This window comes from Arvicola amphibius, chromosome X (assembly GCF_903992535.2).
Source record: "Arvicola amphibius chromosome X, mArvAmp1.2, whole genome shotgun sequence".
NCBI lineage: Eukaryota > Metazoa > Chordata > Mammalia > Rodentia > Cricetidae > Arvicola > Arvicola amphibius.
The window spans coordinates 7,874,258-7,895,281 of NC_052065.1; the positions used below are offsets into that span (position 1 = coordinate 7,874,258).

Below are 21,024 nucleotides of genomic sequence, written 5' to 3' on the forward strand. Positions count from 1 at the left end.
ACATCTGATACCTGACAGGGCTCCAGCATTTTCTGCTTTAACACTGAAGGTATTTAACTCAAATGGTACTCTTTGAAAACACTCCAAGTTCTTATTTCCCCACGTCCCTTCTGAGTTTGCCACCCTCTCCCCTCAACATCCAAACACATTGTTAGAACTTCAAGACCTATTTTCTCATGTTTGTAAAACAGGTATTCCTTTGACTTCTTCTCAGAGGATTTCTATTTATTCCCGCTGTACTTCCCCGTCTCAATTACGCTCTAGACCCAAATACTCAATAAACACGTGCCATCTTGCAAAAGGGGCAGGCTGAAGTGGCAGAATTCTGGTGCCAAATTAAAAGGGGAAATACAGCTTTAGTTCCCTTACTAAAATATAAATACAGGCTTGAGGAATGGAGTTCACATGCAGGCTGGAAAGAAACGTAAATATTGATACTGTATTCTTATGAGCAGTATGTCTCAGTGGCTGTCATCTACTCTCATAGTTGCTAGCTCTTCGCTCTTAGATGTCTGGTACGAACAACAAAAAAGAGTAGCTGAACTCTAGAATTAGGGTTTTGTTTCACAGATCCAGATGTGCTTAGACAGAGTCATCAGAAATCAGATCCTAAACATCTTTTTTTCACCCTCCATAAGAATTTTGAGCATTGGAATAAGCTTAAAGTGCAGTTACAAATCGGTATTTTTTGCAGCTTGGAAAACTGCTTCAAAGGCAAGAGGTCTTTTTAATGTCTTCTGAAATGTTTTTAGCTTTAAAAAGATCTTGGTTCTAAGTTATTTCCTCGGGCGTCCGAAGCCAGATTCTTACCCTTGTCTAAGCAAGCCCTATTTCTCCATAAAACCTAGCAGCAAGATATCATAAAAAGCCTCAGACCAAAAGCAAGGAAAGACTCCTGCTGCTGTTTATCTTGGAAGTCCAAAACTTCTTGAGATTGCAAAGATTCTAGGAGTCATTTCTTCTGTGGTCATATTTACATGTCAGCCCCAGTTAGAAGTATATGCTAGGCCACCCAACTTCAAACCCTGTTTTTCTATCACAACTGTAGTATTTTCAAAGAAATATTGACAATCTGGAGTGAGGAGAATGGTCTCTGTCTTATGGTAATATGAATTACAGAAGTAGATTTACTAATGGCTGTTAAAACTCATCACTACACATTCAAGTTCAGTATATTTTACTGTTATAACATATACCAAGCGTGGGGAGATTTCAAGAGGTCTCATCCTAGACAAATAACTACAGGAAGCTACTGACTGCTGGGAGAAGAAGAATTAGCACCCCCAGGAATGAGCTCTGATATTGGTTGCCCAATACAGAGTTCTCAGTCTTGAAACCATATACATCCAAACAACAAAAACAGACTCAGGAGGATATATATAATATATATACTATATATATATTATATATCTACACACACATATATGTGTAGATATATATAAAATATATATGCTATATCTATACATTACAAGTATATCTGTATACAAACTATACATACATATGTATATAACAATAATAATCAAAGAAAAAGAGGCTATCAACTATCTAGTAGAAGGCACGGGAAGGGTTTAAGAGCATGTAGCTGGGAGGACTTGAAGGGAGGAAAGGAAGGGTAAAAGTAATGTAATTCTATTTAAATGAGAAACATCATTTAAAGGGGGTATTAATTAAAACAACTTCATTTTTCCCCCAAGACAAAAACTAATATTATCCAACAAAACTCTCAGAGAAGTACACACTACCTTAGAGCACTGGTTTCATGATCACATTGGGACCTCCATGTGAGAATCTGCTCTCCTTGAAAGATCACAAGAGACTACAGCGTGGGTTCCTTGAGAGTCAGTCTAGTAGAGGACGAGGGAAGAGGGTCCTTCTTTTCCTTTCTAGTTTTTGCCCACCTGTATGGGTTCAATTGGCCCAGTCCTACCCATGAAACCAAAGTGTCAACAGCTCTATGGTGTATCCAATCACTTTCCAGTGCTTCTACCAAAGCACTCTCTACTCTTACTGCCATCAGCCACCAGTTGCTGCCCCTGCCTTCTACTCCCCGTCTCTGACAGGTCTCCCCAAACAATAACCCACGTGACTCTTTTCAGCTCTAAGTTAGTCACATTCCTCCCATCTTGAAGGATTGCCACTCTACTCGGAGCACAACTCTATCTGCCAAGGCAATGGCCTACGCGGACCTCTTGCAGTCTATCTCTGTCCCGTCAGCTGGCCTTCCCCCCTCACGCCCTTCCTCATCTCGTCTATACCCACCATTATGACCTTGGTGCCTCCTTGTCATCGCTGAATTACGCATGACTTGTGTTTACCTCATGGCCTCTGTACAAGCCATGGTTTTCCTCTATAAACAGAATCTTCCTCCATCCATGCACACAATTAACAACTTTACCTCCTTCCGATATTGCTCAGATGCAGCTTCTTCAGTGAGGCCCACTAGAATACCCTAACTGAACAGGACCATCCTAGCCTCACACAGTATGAATGCCCTCCCTAAAAGGCTGTTGGAATTCCCTCATATATACTGTTGTATGGGGTTTATCTCTCTCCTTTGGAACACGGGCTTATAGTTGCTTATGTTTGCTTATCAAACAGAGTGTCTACAAAAGTGTCTGATATATAAATAAATGAATAAATCTGAATGATAAGATAATCACCTTTGTATGCTTATAGAAGTAACAACAAAAAAAGTAACCTTAATGTCTGGTCATATTGAGAACAGAATTTCCTGATCAGCTAGCTACATCCTTCTTCTGACCTTGTATTCCACAGATTCAGGCAGAGGCTTCACCTACTTGGAAGGAGCAATAATACTTCTACTCTATCTGATGCAGTATAGTGTCAATATAAGAGTTGATGCGCCAGGCACAGTTCTCAATAACCACTTTAACTTCTCTCAATAACATGATGCAGTCAATGGTGTTATTTCCACTCCAAAGCAGATGAAGAAAAGAAGATACGCAACATGCTGCCAAAAGTACTACAATGTTGAAAGGGTGAAGATGGTACCAAAACTCACACAGGTCCAATTCAGATCCATACTACTCCTCACCACAAATGTTCACCACTTTCCTGGCTCACCAGTAGTACCCAACCTTCCACAAACCAAGCTTAAGGAAGCTCCAAAAGTCCTAAATTCTCAATATTTTCTTATAGAACAAAGAATATGGACATAAGGTCATCATTGAGTACCCTAAAGAAGTAAAGAAAGAGACAAACTCTAATTCTCTGCTTGTCACAAACAAGGCACTCTTGAGCACGAGAAATAGGCTGTAAGTTTCAAAGAGTCCCCTTGCAGTGCTACAATACTGTTATTCCACAGCCAAAACGACAATGCTGGTTTCTCAAAAATAAGCTTTTCCTATTATATGCAAGGAAGATGAAAATGGCTCATCTAATTGCTATCAATAGCTCCAGTTTGAGCCATATAACCTTATTTTCCTTTGAATAGGCTATTAGGCCAGGAGATCAAAGGAGTGCTACAAACATGTGATATCTTGATTTCCGCAAAACCATGTTGACAGCTGCTCATGATGATAGATCTTGTGGGCAAGGTGGAGAAATGTGGTTAGGATGGGGGAGGTGGGGGGGGGGTACATTTGTGGCTTCTGCACCGAATGGCATCCAAGGAATGTTGATTAATAGATGTCAACTTAGAAGGATGTTGCGGGACTGCCTGCCAGTGAGCTCTGGTCCTTGAGTCCATCCGAACAATAATTTTATCCGAGATGTGGGTGATGTCATAGAATCATGTTTGTAGTAGCTGCAAAGAACAAATGTTGGGGGCACTAGCTGACAATTAAATCAAGACATTAAAACCATCACCACTGATTGGAAATGAAAGAGCAAAGCCAGCAAGATTCAGTTTAACAAAGACAACGGAAGAGTCTCACAACATTTAAGCTCAAAATATTAACTATACACAGAATCAAGGAAATCTCAAGTTTAAATTCTACCACGTTAAACAAGGAAATTGACGGGGGCACAATAGCAATAGTTAATCAGCAGCATAGTATGATGGTTAAAACAAAGGCCACTTTAGTCCTAATTACTGATAGAAACAGAAGAAATAGGTCTCTTCACATTCTGCGCCTGAAACATATGGCAACCAGGAAAAGCAGAACTAGAAAACTTCACTGGGGGATCTAAGTAACTGAAGTCATCTAACCTTCCATGAAGAAAGTTTAGGAGAAACCATAGACATAAACCTACCGCTGCTTAAAGAGACTGGAAAAGAGATTAAAAGTCGATGCTACACAGTTTCAGCGGCAGAACTAGGACAAAAGGCTAGTATTACAAAAAGATGTGATGCCGGTGTAGATAAGGACCGTATAAGCACAAGAACCATCCAGCAGTAAAATCAAGATAGGGTTGGCCACTCTCTAATGCCAGGGGTCTCACGGGACTTACCATTTGGGACATTTCTGGATGGGAAGTGTATTTCTATAAGTTTACTAAGAATTTTTTCCAAACTTAAGACCCCCAAATTCTGTGACTCTTATTAAATTAAGAATTAACTCTGTGTGTGTGAGAGAGAGAGAATATGAGACCGACCACACAGTCCAAAATGACCTAAAAATTAAATCTTCCAGTCTTGACATCCTGTAAGCTTGGATTACAGGCATGAACCACTACCATACCTGCCAAGTTAACATTTATGCTTGGCCTATTTCTTTTGAGGACCTTAAACACTTAAAAATTATTTTTTCAGAATAGGGATGCCTATATTCACAGATAATTTTCTTAGTTAAATGTAGACCCTCTTTCTCAACTCATTAATGGCTGAGAGATGGGGCATTACATGAGAAAACAGAATTGCCTATATCTGTCTTAGTCACTCATAAAAAATGAGCTACACGGGATCTCTGCCCTCTGGGTCATACCATGGCTGTTGTCCAGTCAGAGTACTATTTGAATGCTGTTTCAACAAATCTCAAACCTATAATAAAGTTCTTACATTGAAAACCCATTTCAACTTCGTTAATTTTATTTGGTTTATTACTAAATATAAACAATCATGTTCAAGAAATTTTGTAATTGCTGTTTTGTGCCATCACACCCGTTGTTATCCTGTTTCAGTAGAAGAGCACACAAACCTCGAATTCCATGATTTTGTGTGTGCTTCTGTGTGTATGCATGTTTGTGTACATTTGTCTGTGTGCACAAGTGTAATCAAGTGTATGGAGGCCAGAAGTCAACCTCTGGCATGGTTCCTCAAGAACCATTCCCCTGTTTGTTCTTTTGAGACAGTTTTTTCTCATAGACCCGAAACTCACATAGGAAGGTAGGCTAGTTGATAAGAGAGCCTCAGGGGTTTTCCTGTCTCTGCGTCCCAGTGCTAAGCTTATAAGCATGTGCCAATACATCCAGAGTTTTACATGGGTTCTGAGACTGATTTCAAATACTCAGGTTTTCATGTAAGCACCCTACCCATCAAAACTCTCTTTTCAGCCTTGTCCCATGATTATTTAATGGAATGTGCTGGCTGGTCTTAGGTCAACTTGACGCACAAACTAGAGTTATCTGAAAGGAAACAACCTCAACTGAGAAAAAATGCCTCCATAAGATCCGGCTGTAAGAACATTTCCAATTAGTGATTGACAGGGAGGGCCTAGTCCATTGTGGTTGAGTTCATCCCCAGGCTGGTATCCTGGTTCTATAAGAAAGCAGGAGATGTGTAAGCCATAAGGAGTAAGCCAGTAAGTAGCATCCTTCCATGGCCTCTATATCAGCTCCCGCCTCCAGAATCCTGCCCTATTTGAGTTCCTGTCCTGACTCCCTTCAGTGATGAACAGCAATGCTGAAGTGTAAGCCAAATAGACCCCTTTCTCCCCAACTTGCTTTTGGGTCAGTGTGTTTCATCTCGCAATAGAAACCCGAATGAGACATGGAGTAAAGGAAAATAGGGAGAAGTAGCAAAAAGAAAATTCTAACTCTGTTTAAAATTCTCACTGACTGTAAGGGGTCAGTCCTGACGACTCATGGAATAATGTGAGACAATAGGATGGAGTAAAGGCCTTGAACTCCTCATTCAGAAAAAAAAAAAAAAGGATATCCAAACTGAATTTTAAAACACAAAAATGTTAATTTCAAAAGCTATCCAAAATGCAGCTTAGAATTACTATGGTTTTATTACATTATTGCCAGAGTAACTGTTACTTAAAAGATTCCAGTCCTGGTGAAGATGTAGAGCAACGGGAACTCCTGGGAACATAAAGCAATGCACGCAGCTAGAAAACAGTCAGGTGGCATATATTAAAGCCAAACGTACCTATCCCCTTTGCCACAGTAATCCCACTTTTAGATGCATACCAGTCAGTTGGATATAAATATGCTCACGAAAAGACACGGAGAGGGGCTGGAGGTAGCTTAGTTGGTAGAGTACTTGCCTAGTATGACTAAGCCCTAGGGTTGATCCTCAGTACTGCCCAAAGCCAGGTATGCTAGCTTTAATCCCAACACAAAGGATCAGGAATTCCAGATCATCCTTACCTCCATATCGAGTTCCAGGCCAGCCTAGGATATATGGTCCCTTATTTCAAAAACTACAAATACAGAAGGCATGTAGCAAAAAGCATTTATGACTGTAGAGTTAAAATAGAAACAAATGTCTATCGTCAGGAGAATGGGTCAGCAAACTATGGTAGATACCCACAACTTCATGCGCAAGACAATGAACAATCATTATGCATGCACAACATGGAAGATCCTTACAGTGTAATGCTGAATGACTAATGTAGACACTAAGAAGTGTGCAAGCACTTACGGGAAGTCCAAAAGTTTTATATAAATCTAGTCATTGGAAGAGAAAGTCAGGGGCATGCGACCCTAGGAGGTGAGTGACCGGAAGAGGACAAACGATGTGTTGTCTTGATCCGACGAGTTCTCCCTTGAGTTATCTGTTTTGTGAAAATTCACTGGCACAAGCACATAGAATCGGCGTGCTTTTTTTTTTAAAGAATAAACAAAACATAGGAATATCAGGCTTAATGCAAATTTCTCTTAAAAAAATTCAGTAACTAAATGTAAGTAGCAGTATCCAAAAGGCCATCAACACGAAATGTCTAAGGATGCACAGTTTGGCATTGAGTCCCGTGAAGTAATTCCTAAGCCTCAGGTGTTAGCGACTCAAAGGCTGGACTTCACGTTTATGGCCGTAAATCTGAGAAGGCTCTTGGTGCAGCCGGATAATCCCACTACACTTCCTTACTGCATCCACACTCCCCCGAGACAGCCTATTCACACCTTGACTTCTCTCCTCACATTGCCAACACCCTCTCAGCTGATGATCTCATCACTTACTTCATGGAGAAAATAGAGGTCATTTTTTAAACGGCAAGGGGAAACACCCAGCTCCACCTCCACCGCTGTCAGTCCACCAGCTCACCTTATCTGCCTTTCGGCCCCGATCTGTCACTTTCCCTCCAGATGTATCTTCATCTTACTCCACCTTGGCTTCCCAAGGACTTCATAACTGTCCAGATCTCTTTCCTGGTACCAATTTCCCGCTCTTTTTGGAAACCAAGCATGTCCAACATGCTGATACCTAAAGAAGTTTCCCGTTCATACTGTGTGTTCGTGTAACCTCTACTCCAGTTCTCTACTTCCCTTCAAAGCAAAACTCTTTACAAGAGTCACCAGTCACTGCCATTTCCTCTTCGACCGATCCTCTTCTTTCTCTACCCCACTCCTACACACATGCGAAGCATGTACTCTGCCCCCCCCACCTCCTTTTGGCTTCCACTGTATCACACTATCCTGATCTTCATTCTAGATTTTTATTCCTCAGCACTGGCATCCAACCCAGGGTTTTGTACATGCTAAACGAGCTCTAACCACTGGCTTACATGTAGCCCTAGTTTTGTTTTGTTTTGTTTTGTTTCTTTTATGAAGCAGGATCTCTCTCTCTCTCTCTCTCTCTCTCTCTCTCTCTCTCTCTCTCTCTCTCTCTCTCTCTCTCTGTGTGTGTGTGTGTGTGTGTGTGTGTGTGTGTATGTGTGTGTGTTGTGTGTGTGTGTCTAGTCCAGAATGGCTGCAAGTTACTGATGTGAAGCACAACATCCAACTCTCCTAGACTGCTGAATGTTCTTTTTTATTCTTTCTCTTCTCCTATGAAACTCAAAGTCAGGCTCCCCTGGGCATGAGCACCAGTTTCTTCCCTTCTGGGAAATTTAAGCATGCCTAACAATTGGTACCTTTCTGCAAGTACCATGCTCCTTTCCTGTCTCTGCTGTCCCTAGCTCCGAGGTGTCACAAGCCCTTCTTCATCTTCCTATCTCACATCTTCATCTCCAGCTTGGGCTTTTCTCTTAGGTTTTCACCTCACACATCTAACCCATCACCTCCAACTTAACAGGGCTCAAACAGAAAGCTACGGATTACATTCTCTTCAGATGAAAATGTCCACCTTCCCAGTAGCCTTCTGTATTTCTGTAAATGTCATCACCTGCTTTGAATTATTGAAGCAAAGGAAGCTACGCGTCTGACATCTGAATTACTTTTTCTCATAACCTGTACCTAATCTACTCAGTAAGTCCTATCCATTATATTTCCAAAATGAGTGAGTTCAGAATCTGACCACTTCCTCCTTATTTCTAGTCCCCAGTACTAGTTGACTAGATAGCAACTACCTTACCAGTCCAAACTTGCCTCAAAAGTGACTTCACAGAGGTGTATATCAGATCAGGCCAGTCACCAAAAGTCCCCTACCATGAGTCAGGGCACCAGGAAGCAGCCCTGAGGATAGAGCAGCAAGAAAAGTGTGTGATCTGGGAAGGAAAACAAAAATGGAGGTATAGAGGCACAGACAAAAATAAGAAACCTTTTCCCTTTGAAATACCTTCAGGCTGGAGCAACCATAAAGGGGGGGTGCACAACACAGTCGATACCACCGGGGTTCTGATCAGCCCTTCTGTCTTCCCAAGAGAACCCCTGAAGACACACATGTGTACAACTACAGGCTTTTCATAGCTATCCGACCCCCAGGGACATGCTCGAATCATATATGGGGCTGGCCCTAGACGTCAGATAATTTTGCTCAGGTGCCGCTTCCCATCTACCCAGGGAGAATCAGCGCAGAAGCATTCCAGCCTCTTCATCCTCCCCTCTTCCTAGTGAAGGGCATCTGACATGGCACACCAGTCAGGGTCTCAGGTGAGGCTGAATCCAAAGTGTCTGCAGTAATAACGCCCTCACAACAAGCTTCAGTTTCTACCCTTCCTGCTTCACTTCCCCACTCCCTCCATGTGCTTCTGTGGACTCCCTCTCAAACTACTCGCATAGAAATCCCTGCCTCGGGCTCTGAAGTTTGGGAAAGTCAAAGTAAGATGCAAAATGTTGTACCTTTACTCTCAGAGGTTATGACAAGAACAGTGCCATCCTACATTGAAAGGGATAAGAGAAGAGAGAAGACGGGACACCAAGTATTAAGAAAACATTTTAGGGGAAACAAAACTGAAGAGACGGGCCAGTGAGGCAGCTCCACCAAGTAAGCCTGGGTGACCAGCGTTCTGTCCCTGGAATGTGCATAGTGGAGGAAGAGAACTGAATCCACAAAGGAGCCCTCTGATCTCCACGTGCCCCCCACCACAATAGTGATAATAGTTAATAGAACATTTTAGAAGAAAGTATTTTAAATGATTAATTTTAAGACCTTCCCTGGGTATTAGATTAGGCCATCTTTATTTATTCATGTATAAGTATACATGAACATCAATACACTAATGATTCCCTAACTCCATTTCCCATTTGTTTATACTCTGATAGTGAAAATGGCTTGAAGGGACTATTAGATCCTAGATCCATAACTGCCTACCTGGTGCCACTAATAGAAAGGCAAGTGAGGAGTGTGCTAGTTTGGCAGTGTAAATTGTGTTTAAGAGCTATGTTTGTGCCACACGTGCACGTGGAAAACGTATGCACCATTCAACCGTCTGCAGAACTTCCCTCCAGTTCTTTTGAAGTGAAGTCACCACTTCCCCCTAACCGCACTACCCAAATATCAGCACTGTTGAAAGTGAAGGGCCTGTCCCTGCTGGGTGGTTTGGGGTAAAAAGGAGGCAGGATTAAAGTGCTCATTTCCAGTCCCCAAAGTAAAATACGACTTGGCCTAGGGCAATCCTAATTCTTTCCAGAACTCATCCCCGGAATTGCCCTTTTAAACAACTAGTCATTAACCCAACTCCAGGTCTTTTATAGCTGCGAAAGCTGATCGGGCACATCATTTATTCATTACGCTTATTATTATTGTTATTGCAGAAAAGCAGTGAATTCCTGGGGCGGGGTTCAAAGGGTTCTTCCAGGGAGGAAGGGGTGAGGGAAAGGAATGGCTAGGCCAGCAGGCCTGGCCAAGAGGCTGGGCTGGGCTGCCCAACAGAGGTGCATGGAAGTCCTCCTGGGAAGTACACTGCTAAGCTCTTCTGCCTGGCACAGCACTCAGTGACCACCTCACACCAGAGCAGCCACTGCAGCAACAGAAAAGGCTTCTTACGTAAGTCATAACCGCTGACATCACCTTCCCCCAGAGCATCTCAACTGAACCAGGAACCAAAGGACCCACGTGCCAATCCAGCACTCTTGTCCACCGCCTGGGTGGTTTTCTAAATGATTCTGTAGCTGCCAAGTTTGGGAGACAGTGCACCAGTGGGGGAGGAGTGAATGGCCCTTAGAGTAGTTAACAGAGACTACTTTCTAGAACGTTTGCAGTGTTGCAAGAGTGAAGTCTGTGCAGTGAAGATGCCCAGGGGTCTTCTAGATCTCCTTCCTCACCCTCTCACTGCAACCTGCCTGGCTGGACCGGTTCACACCTAAGTCTAGATTTGTGCGACAAGGAACCAAGGCAGAGGAAGAAGAGCCCGCAGGATGCTCAGAAAACAGATACTCCAAAGAGGCATTCATTAAGAGCCCTAGGTTACTCAGGACAGAAAAGACGGTCAGAGATCTCTTTCCCACCCCCAGGCATTCCTCCCCTCCATTCCCTCACTAAGACCTTTGCTGGTCCCAGGGTTATTACTAGAGCACCTTGGAGTTTATTCTAGGCAGCCAGCCAGTGATGCTGGACTAGGTCACACACCTTCCAAAGGCATGAGTCCGGAGCACCCGAGGTCACAAAAGTGTGACAAAGCAGCTTGTCTCCCACAGACATCTTAAAAGGACACCTACTACTGAAGCCCCCAATGGTGTAACCCTGTGGCTGGCTCCTAGAAGCTACAGGAGTTGCACCCCTCCCTCTTCCCAAGGACATGAAAGGCATATATGTCCCACTGGTAAATGACAGACTCTCTCTACCTCTTGTCTGCCTCCTAAATGCTCGCTTCCTGCCCGTTCTCAACACCACGAATGTCTATGAGTTGAGAGGCCGTCCTTTTAACTTTTTACTCTCGGTGCCTGTATCCCTGCATCGGCCAGGGGCCACCCTACCTACTCAACCCGGGTTGACTGGTGTGGATCTCAGAGCGGAAGAGGGGAAAGAAAGCAAGAGTAAGGTGCAAGTTGCAGCAGGCGCCGCGCCTCGGGGCTGAGATTGCGGCGAGGCAAGTGGGGACTGCAAGAGGGTGCGGCGCTGGAGCCTAGTACCCTGGAGGATAGAAGGCGCTGGTACTCACGCACTGCCTCCTGCTTGGGGTCCAACGTGCTGAGGACGCGCTGCACGCTGCCGAGCTTGCCCTGAAGCGCCCAGACGCGGCGGTGAGTAACCTGGATGTCGCTCTCGAGCTCCTGGAAGAGGCTGCACGCGTGCCGGGCCACGTCTGAGAGCTGCCGGAGGACCCTGGCCAGCGCAGCGTTGCTGAGGGCGCACAGATCTAGCATGAGCAGCATAGCCTCAGCCGTAGCCGTGGACGCCTCGCCCGTGGCGGATGCTGCCTCCGGGACCCCAGCCACGCTCTCCTCCCCGGCCTCGCGCGCCTCGTCCGGTGGCTGCTGAGCTTGCTCGGCCGGCGCCGGCAAAGACGGCGGAGGTGGTGGCAGTGGGAGAGGCACAGGGGGCACACGGGGAGGCTCCTCTGGCCCCGGTGCCTCGGCCTCTTCCCGCCGGCCAGGCGGCTGCAGGGGCGGCGGCTCAACGCTACCTCCACTTGTGTCCTCTTCTGGGCCGAGAGCCGGGCGCCGCTGCCGGCAAAGCCACTGCGGCTCCACGATCCGCTTGGCGAAAGGCATCCCGCACAGCCGGGCCGCGACTTTCCGTTCTCCTCTGAGTGTCCCTTCTAAGCTAGGGACCTGGCGCGCCCACCTGAGCAAGAAGAGGGCAGGAGTCCGGCAAGGAACGCACCGGGCTGTCCAGACACACCAAGGGCTCCTCTGCTCACCTGGCCTCCTCCTCTTCCCCACCCTCTCCTTCACAGCTTAGTCCGACCTGTCCTCCTCCGGGTGCACGGCTGTCTAGGAAAGATGACAAGCGCTGGGCAGAGAAATCTCGGGGTGTGCTTGGGTCCTCCTCACTTGCTTCCAACCGGGGTCAGCTGGCTCAGCTCCATCGTTCCTGAGCCCGTTGCCGCCGCCCTGGCCACTGCCGCCACCTATATAAATGGGTGTACGCGTGTGTGTGTGTGTGTGTGTGTGTGTCCGCGTGTGTGTGTGTGTGTGTCCGCGTGTGTGGATGGGTGGGTGGGTGGGTGTGAGTGTGTGCGCGCGCCTCAGTTTGAAAGTACCCCGGCGCAGGCCTCTCCCGCGCGCCCCTCGGCCGCTCCGGGGAGCGATTGCGCCTGGGATCTCTCTCCCTTTCTGGGCGGGGAGGAGGTTTCGGAAAGGCGCTCTGAAAACCCGGACAGAGGAATCCGCCTCCAGCCCTGGCTCAGGAGGCGGCGCGGGGGCGGCAGGGAGGACGCCGGGCGGGGGAGGCCAGGGCGGAGTGGGGCGCAGCGCCCTGTGCGGCCGCTGGGAGTCACTGGTGGCCGGACCGCGCCTGGTGCGTTCCTGTGCCCAGACACTTTCTCACACACATCTCAGAGGTTAGAATTGAGACTGTCTGAGAGGTGGGGGTTGGGAGTTCTCAAGTTAAGAGTGTGGGTGCTGGTAGCCAGTTCAGAGGGAGGAAAGTATTGGGGATGCTGTGGATTCGTGTTGGAGCAAGTCGCTCCATAGAATTCCAGCTCTGTCAAGTATTTTGGTTCTTAGAGGGGGAAACAGGGCTGCTCCTTAAAGTGCCCCAGGAGCTGTGTTCTCCGAGATAGTTGGGGAGGGTGACGCAGCATGGGTGCATTCCCACGTGGCAAGAGTGGCCCAGGTGCTGTTGGTTTATACATTTCTCTGGTATCCTTCTTTGGTCTGCTCTGGGATCCTTCTTCTCCAGAACATCATGAATGAGACCCAAATGATGAGTGAGCAAACCCCCCAGAAAATTGCTTGCAAAATTCATTGCACATTAAGTGAAATGAATTGGATTACCTCCTTGTCACCCTACTGTGTTAATCCAACACAGGGTTCTTAAAGTTCCCCATGGGAGACATGATGATTCACAGAAGAATGGAAAGTTTTCCCTTTGGTTAACTAAAAAGTATAATTTCTTAAAAGGCATACATTTTCAATTGCAGTAATGTGCAGGCTGACTGGTGGCAGCTGTAAACCTAAAAGCAGTTTAAGAATTGTTTTTTTTAAAAAAACAAAAACAAAAACAAAACAAAACAAACCTTTCATCTCTCCACAATCCATACTGTAAAATAAATAAATAAATAAAATTTAAGGCCACAAGCCAGATCTTGAGAATGCTATTTTCATTCCATGTATCTAAAGAGAACATAGAAAAAATATGTTTTATGGCATCAATAAAGACCTCTAGACATGCAGTGGTGTGCCCTCTGTGCTCCCTGCCTTGACAGGGATACCATACAGGGCATAACACTCAGCACTTGGAATCAGCCTACACTTTAGTCACAAAGGCTTTAACAGCGACCATCTTCCTCTACTACTACTACTACTACTATTACTACTACTACTACTACTACTACTACTAATAATAATAATAATAATAATAATAACAAAAGTATTGGTGAAGGAATATCCCTGCTCATAAAAGATGATGAAGGCTGGGGTTTTGGAGGTAAAGGGGCATAATGTCTGTAAAGTCCACATAAATGATTGGGTAACAATGATTTGGTGGTGGTGGTGACAACGATAAGGAAATTAGTATGATAAGCAAAGAGGTAAATAGTGACCAAAATAGTGAGTCCAAGCAAAAGGCGGATTGTAGTTCACTGTGCAGTTCTTACAACTTTACTTTAAATTTGGTTTTGTTTCCTAATAGAAAGGGAAAGAAAGAGAATGTTTTTGAGCTGTTATTCAGCATGTGTTCTTTATATCACAAATCCAGAGAGCTGGCCAATTTAGAATGTAGCCTGGCACCTTTTAACATGTTCCAAATTCTGAACAAGAATTCTGCTAGGTGGATAAACCGGACTCTACCCTGACTACACTGAAGAATAAAGAAGAGTAGAAGAGTGTGTGAGGCATCCACTTCGGAAGCTTATTGACAGCTGTCTGCCCTGCCTTCAGTTAGGGCCACATATCTAGAGCTATCCTATTAACCCAATCCACCTGCACATCCAGTGAATGAACACTATGTGGCTTTCACTCCTGAATGGGGTTTGAGATTATTGATGGATTCCTTTTATGGATCAGTCAGAGTGATATTACGGGGGCGGCGGACAAAGTAGAGGAGAAGGAAGATTGCAAGGGTATTTAAGCTGAACAACAGGCTAGCTATCTGAGTATCTAGCCTAAAGTGACTAGCACAGATTCAGGATCAGGAAGCAAATCAAAGCTCCATTCAACTGTACAAAAGGAGGGACTCTTTTTACTCTCCTAGAATCCTACTCTTGTGCTAACAATGCCGTTTAGCTAAAAAAAAAAAATAAAATAAAATAGAAGACCTTGAGTCTCAGCGTTCCCTCTTTTTCCTTTGGTGGTCCCCTGTGATGTTTCCAAGATAGTTTCTTTCAATGTCACCCAAAATAAAACCAATACAAATGATCGTGTTCATTAATATGCCGTGTTGACACTTTCTCATTTCTCAGTTTGTTGTTGAGAATAAACACATCTTTAGAAAACAGTGTGATTGCTAGACTTTAGTAACACTACCTAAAAATCCTGTTGTCTATTACAGGGCAGCTTCGAGAGAGCTTCTTAGTCCCATCCTTTCCCTTTGTACCTCAAGCCCCTCCTGTGTTCATGCCTCTCCCTGACAACACATAGCAACCACATGTAATCCCAATGGGGTATACAGCCAATGACTGAGTTTTCACATACCCCCAACCCAGGTTGTGTATTATTCAGATCCCGAATTGCATTTACTCTGAGCTTTCTGACAAAAAGATTCCTCTAACAATGACAAGGCTGCTGTAGCTGGTGAAATGGTTCACTGGGTAAAGATGCCACCAAACCTAAAGATATGATTTTTATGATACATGATAAAAGGCAAGAACTGACTCCACTGAGTTGTCCTCTGACCCCTACACAATTGCCATAGTGAGTGCACACACATGAACAAAATAAAATTTGAAAGTTGTTTTTTAAAATCACAGTAAAAGTTACTATCTGAACTTTGAGTGTTATGCCTAGTAGTATTCTTGCCTGATCTCTCTCTCTCTGTCTCTCTGTCTCTCTGTCTCTCTATCTCTCTCTGTCTCTCTCTAACACACACACACAATCCAAGTGCATATATTCCCTTTCCTATCTGTTATTACCAAAATGAAAATGGGAAAAAAAGCATCTTAAAATGCCTAAAGCCAGGCAGTCAGTCACATAGTTCAAAAGGTAGCACAGTTTCCTCAAATGTGTGATCAGTATAAACATTATGAAACTAAATGAAATATCCTGACTGCATCACCATGCCCCAAGCATCACTTGGCCTTTTCCAGTCCAATAGGAAGTAAGGATTTACAAAGCACTAAGAACCCAAAGCTTCTTCTCCAAAATTTCCTGATTTAGTAGGTCACCATCTATGGCACATCAGCATTATTATTGGTGCAAACTATTTCTTTTATGTAAGAAATGTCAGGAGATGTGTGGGGTGTGTTGGCATAATCATTTAATTGCAGTGACTAAAGTCCCCCTTCCTGTATCCAATTGTCCCTATTACTAGCTTAATCACTGCAACTCACTCCTAAAAGCCATGCTGCTAAGTAAAAAGCTGTTAAGTTTTTAAAAATTCCATTAACTTTATTGGGGAAAATTATGAGCATTCCATTGCAACCTACGTTACCCAAACTGTTCCGTGTATAAGAAACATATATTCCGCTTATGTAACGATATCACAATTTTGAAGCAAAAGGACATGGTTCGCACATAAATGTGATGCTGGCAGAGTTTTGGGAAGGAGAAAAACAGATTTGACAGTAATGTGGTAAAAGACAGGAGAGGTGGCCTTCAGGGAAAATTGGAGAGAGTCTTGTGGTTCACACTGAAGCACAGAAGTTCTGAGAGTTCATAGTTAACCTATACTTATTCTACATATACATACAGTACAAAAGACACCACAGTATGAAATAAAAACTAAAGAAGAGAGATCCTCTAAGCATCCGGAACGAACTCATACTCAAAGTGGGCATAAGGCATGTGGAAGATGCCTTATGCCTCACTTCTCTTCTTCCTGTACCAGCAGGCACCACCTTCAGGCTCTCCAAGAGATTTCCCCACATTAAATGTCAGTTAGCTGTTGATTCTGGGATTTACTAACTCCTTTTCCCCCTTAGCTTTACTGAGTGGTAGAAGAAGGCTAGAAAGCCCAAGTTGTAAGGCATCTTGACTGAGGAACCCTACATGCTTGCATAGGTGTGGTTTATAGCATAACCATTATGCTATAAAAAAAAAAGCCTTCACAGAGTTCTTTTCCTATATATAGGAACAACAACCTTGAATTTGACATTTTATAATGCTCGTGAGTCCCCAGGAAAAACTGTATTCATTAATACATTAAGATATTAAGTCCCCATAAAAATAAGTAAATCTACACACATACATACATATATACATACAGACAGATAAATACATGATTGATAGATAGATACATAGATACATGCATAGATGCATAGATAGATTCATAGATAATCATCCTGAGCATAATTTAAAAGGGAGATAAAGACAATATACTGCTATTGGAAGTTTCCTTTGTTTTAATTGATACTTTTCTTCCTCAAAGAGCTTCGTTTAGATTATCAAATTTGAAATATAGGAGTTTCTGTCAGCATTTTACAGAAAAAGGAGCATTGCCAGAAGAAAAAATGAATGACATTAAATGGTTTTCCCCAAATGCTGAAGACTGTCGATCCAAACACTCTTGCAACCAGCCTTTTATCTTCCTGTGTAGAGAGCCATTGACTACTCATCGATTTCAGTGTTAGAAGTTCTTATCTTCAAAAATCGTAGCCTTACATTTTACAACTGAATATAATTTTAAACATGCCAAGTCTGGATTTAGTCAGAACTGTGAATACAAAATTCAAATGAACTGACAGAGTTAAAGCAGATGGTGATAGTGAGCAACAATGGAGTTTCATTCACATATCATCCTTCTGCTTGTATAACAGACTTTGCAGGATGCTTCCATTGACTGGGTGCAAACATTCATTGTGCTTGGGAACCTCTGTGAGGTGCTAGGCATATAAAAAGTAAAGAAAGCACAAACATTGCTTGAAAAGGTACAGTCTGGTGGTGTAGGCAGACGTGTAAACAAAGAATTGTAGGGCCAAGTCAGACAAGCTACAATAGAGATAGAAATTAAGTAGTATCCAGAATCTCAGAGCAATTAGCAGTGTCTGGGATGCTGACTGGAGCAGAGATTCTAAAAGCAACCTGGACTTCGGTGTGGTTTTCACAACTTAGATACCTGAAGACAACATCAGAGCCCAAGCTTTACTGCATGGTGAAACAAGAACATCCAAACAGCTGCATGAGAAGATTCACTCGTGACAGAATTATTAAATGGCATTCCAACATGTCTTTAAAAAAAACCCTGAAAACCAGGCAGTACAGGAAGAATGTGGGAAAATCGGTTGCTGTGTTTTGAAAGCTGGCTTGTAAGTTTGCCTCTTTGTAGGGCTGAGTTTATAAAGAGGAAGTGGAAGGTTTTTTTTTCTTTTGAAATACGTTTGCTATAAGGAAAGTCTTCAACTGGGTAAGATGAACCACAGTCTCTAGGGCACATGGCACTAATAAAACTAAACAGCCATTCTCCAGGGGTTCATAATTCTCCTGTGCCCCTCCCTTTTAACTGTTTAAAACTTGCTCTTGTAAGAGCCCCTCTCTGATGAAAACACTCAGCTCTGGCCTTAAACCAGAAGAAGTGCTTGTGACGATGGTGGTCCTGAAATCAATCAGCTCTTTTGGAGGGGAACTTGAAAGAGTAAAATCTGCCACTCACATTATCAGTCTGGGATGGAGTCCTTGTGAACAGTAGAGGCAGCAAACTTCAAACTTTATCAAGATTGTGGTGCTCATTAGGGAAGTGAAATTGAGCCAGATTTGAAGGAAAGCACTGTAGTAATTACAGAGTTATGAAGATTTAAAAGCTATGTGCCTGGGCATGCAGAGCACAACGTGTTTCCTTTGGATTCAGAGACACCGCAATTACAGGGCTTCAGGGTAGCAAAGCACCGAATTAGAACTCCCCATTAGTTTGATTAATCACTGATGTAAGTGCAGGCACTGGAAATGACTCTGCTTGATTTGTGTGTCTTTCTGGTCCCCCTGCCCCCTTTTTACTCTTTCTATTTCTTTTAAAACATCAGGAGGTCTGAGAAGAATAGAAAGCTTGCATTATGAATAAGAAATAGGGTGCAAAAAAGCTAAAACTTCCTGAAGTTTAATGACTTTTCTACACCAGGACTGGTTTTGCCAAGAGTTGTATAATAATGTGTTCTTCCTGGGTCATTAAATATTAATGGTACAACAATGGACTGTTGGTAAATCTAATAAGAAAACCAGAGGATAAAGTGTGTTATGTGGGTGTATAACAAGTTAACATCACCACGGGAAAGTCTCAGGGATATTGGATGATATTCCATTCAGAAGGTTCTAACAAACAAAACAACAACAAAAGAACATCTAGCCAATCAGCAACAGCGAAGGAGTCTCCGTCTTTGTCGGGGAAGGACTCAATCCTAATTCAGCACTGATGATTCAAAAATCTGTTTTGTACGGTTCAACTCTGCCCAGCTGGCAAATTTTCTGGTACTAATGCTGCCACCGTCTGACAGTCTGAGATTCCCCCTCTCCAGGAACAACATGGAGAAGAAAAAAAAATCCTTCTAGAAAGGTTGTCCTTCTTGGCAACTACTTGGGTGCACTACACAGACACAGACACACATCACACCAAACAGAGAGAGAGAGAGAGAGACTGAGAGACCGACGACGAGAGATGAGAAGAGACCGAGACCCGAGAGAGAGAGAGAGAGAGAGAGAGAGAGAATCAAAATTTAAATACAGTTGTGAAATGATGTCCTGTCCTTGAAAAACTGTGTTACAGAAACATTTTTGGGTCGGGATATTTGATTTGGTGTGAATACAACCAAGATGTACAGCCAATTTAATGAATGGAGGACAACGAAACACAAAAAGTTCAACATAGCATTTCAAAGCCAGCATGAGCAACCATTATGAGAAGAAGGCAGTAAATAAAATTGCAGACTCTTGGCAAGAGGTACTTTACCACAAGGGCCAGGCATTCAATTATACACAAGATCAGCCTTGATGGGAAAGGTGATTCTGTCAGCAAGAGTTTTTTCACTAAAAATGTCACTGAATTTATGTAGCTGCTTTCATATTTATGCATGAGCTACAGGACTCCTGGGATCAGATGTGAGACAACCAACCAGCCATGCCTCTTAAATTATTTTTGTTGAGGTGTTTTCTTTCTCCACCTCAACTGTAAAGATCTAGGAATAACAGCCCAGTACAAAAAAATAGTCATTTTTATTTCTCATCCTGTCTCAACGATCTCATAATGGGTTCAATAAGAATCTGGAAATAAAGAATAATCTCCATAAAGAAACACAAGACTCTCCATGAAGCACGGCAGCACCTAGGAGTTTTTCATAGTAATGGTTACACAGACAGAAACCTTGCAGGAGCCTGAATTTTGTACTGAAGAAGAAAAGACGTTAAAACTGACCACCTGATGCCCTGACCAGCACATAGATGATATACCAGGCAGTTAGGATTAAAAGAAACAATCATCCATGAATCTTATTGTTAAAAGAAGTAGAAGAAGAAGGAGGAGGAGGAGGAGAGGAGGAGAGGAGGAGAAGAAGAGACGGAAGAGGACGAGGAAGAGGAAGAGGAAGAGGAAGAAGAAGAAGAAGAAGAAGAAGAAGAAGAAGAAGAAGAAGAAGAAGAAGAAGAAGAAGAAGAAGAAGAAGTGATAAGCAAGGGTCTCCATTACAACCTCATCCTGATCTCTTTTGAACTGTGTTTAAAAATACTTTCTTGCTGTTGACATTGGAGAGAATCCCAACTCTCTGAAAGCAAAATGTGGATGAGTTTTAAATAATATCTTTTTAAGTTTTCTGTTAATTTTGCCTTAGAAACTATTGAAAGAAGAAATATTTATTTTATTTTTCAGCACCCATAGATAGGCCTCATGCAATTTTGCGACAGTGACAGATGTCTACGTACACGACCTCCATCTCTCTTCTCACCCTGTTTTCCATGCAGATGACACAATTCTGGACACTTGACATCTACGTGAAAACTGGCTAGAGCCCTCAACTTACTTTTGCTTTCCCAACACAAGTGCTGTCCCTTCTGCTGCTTCACTCTTCTTTGACCTTGGAGAATCAACAGATTGCAGACCGAGGTGGGAGGGCCAGTCTGCGACCACACATGAGGGTGAAAGCCACGTGCGAAGTAGGGCACAGTGAAAGGAGATGGCCCCTGAGATAGAAATTGTTAAACTAGCTTCCTGCCTGTCTCCAGGCCCCTCCCTCTCTCGATTTCTTGTATGGTGTAGAAAATCAATCTCTGTCTTTCTAAAATTTCTTTTAAAATTATATTTTGACTGTGTGTGTGGGGGGGGGGGCATATGCACCTGAG

General features: G+C 43.5%; 1 protein-coding gene across 2 annotated transcripts in view; it reads right to left on the reverse strand.

Annotated features, from left to right (window-relative positions):
• The window catches only part of Nhs (NHS actin remodeling regulator), a 330,223-nt gene extending 318,064 nt beyond the window's left edge, over positions 1 to 12,159 (reverse strand). For both annotated transcript variants that reach the window (XM_038317187.1, XM_038317185.1), the window contains exon 1: positions 11,607 to 12,159. In XM_038317187.1, the coding sequence (XP_038173115.1) occupies positions 11,607 to 12,159 (553 nt within the window). The remainder of the gene's footprint in view (positions 1 to 11,606) is intronic.
• Positions 12,160 to 21,024: the final 8,865 nt, after the last annotated feature.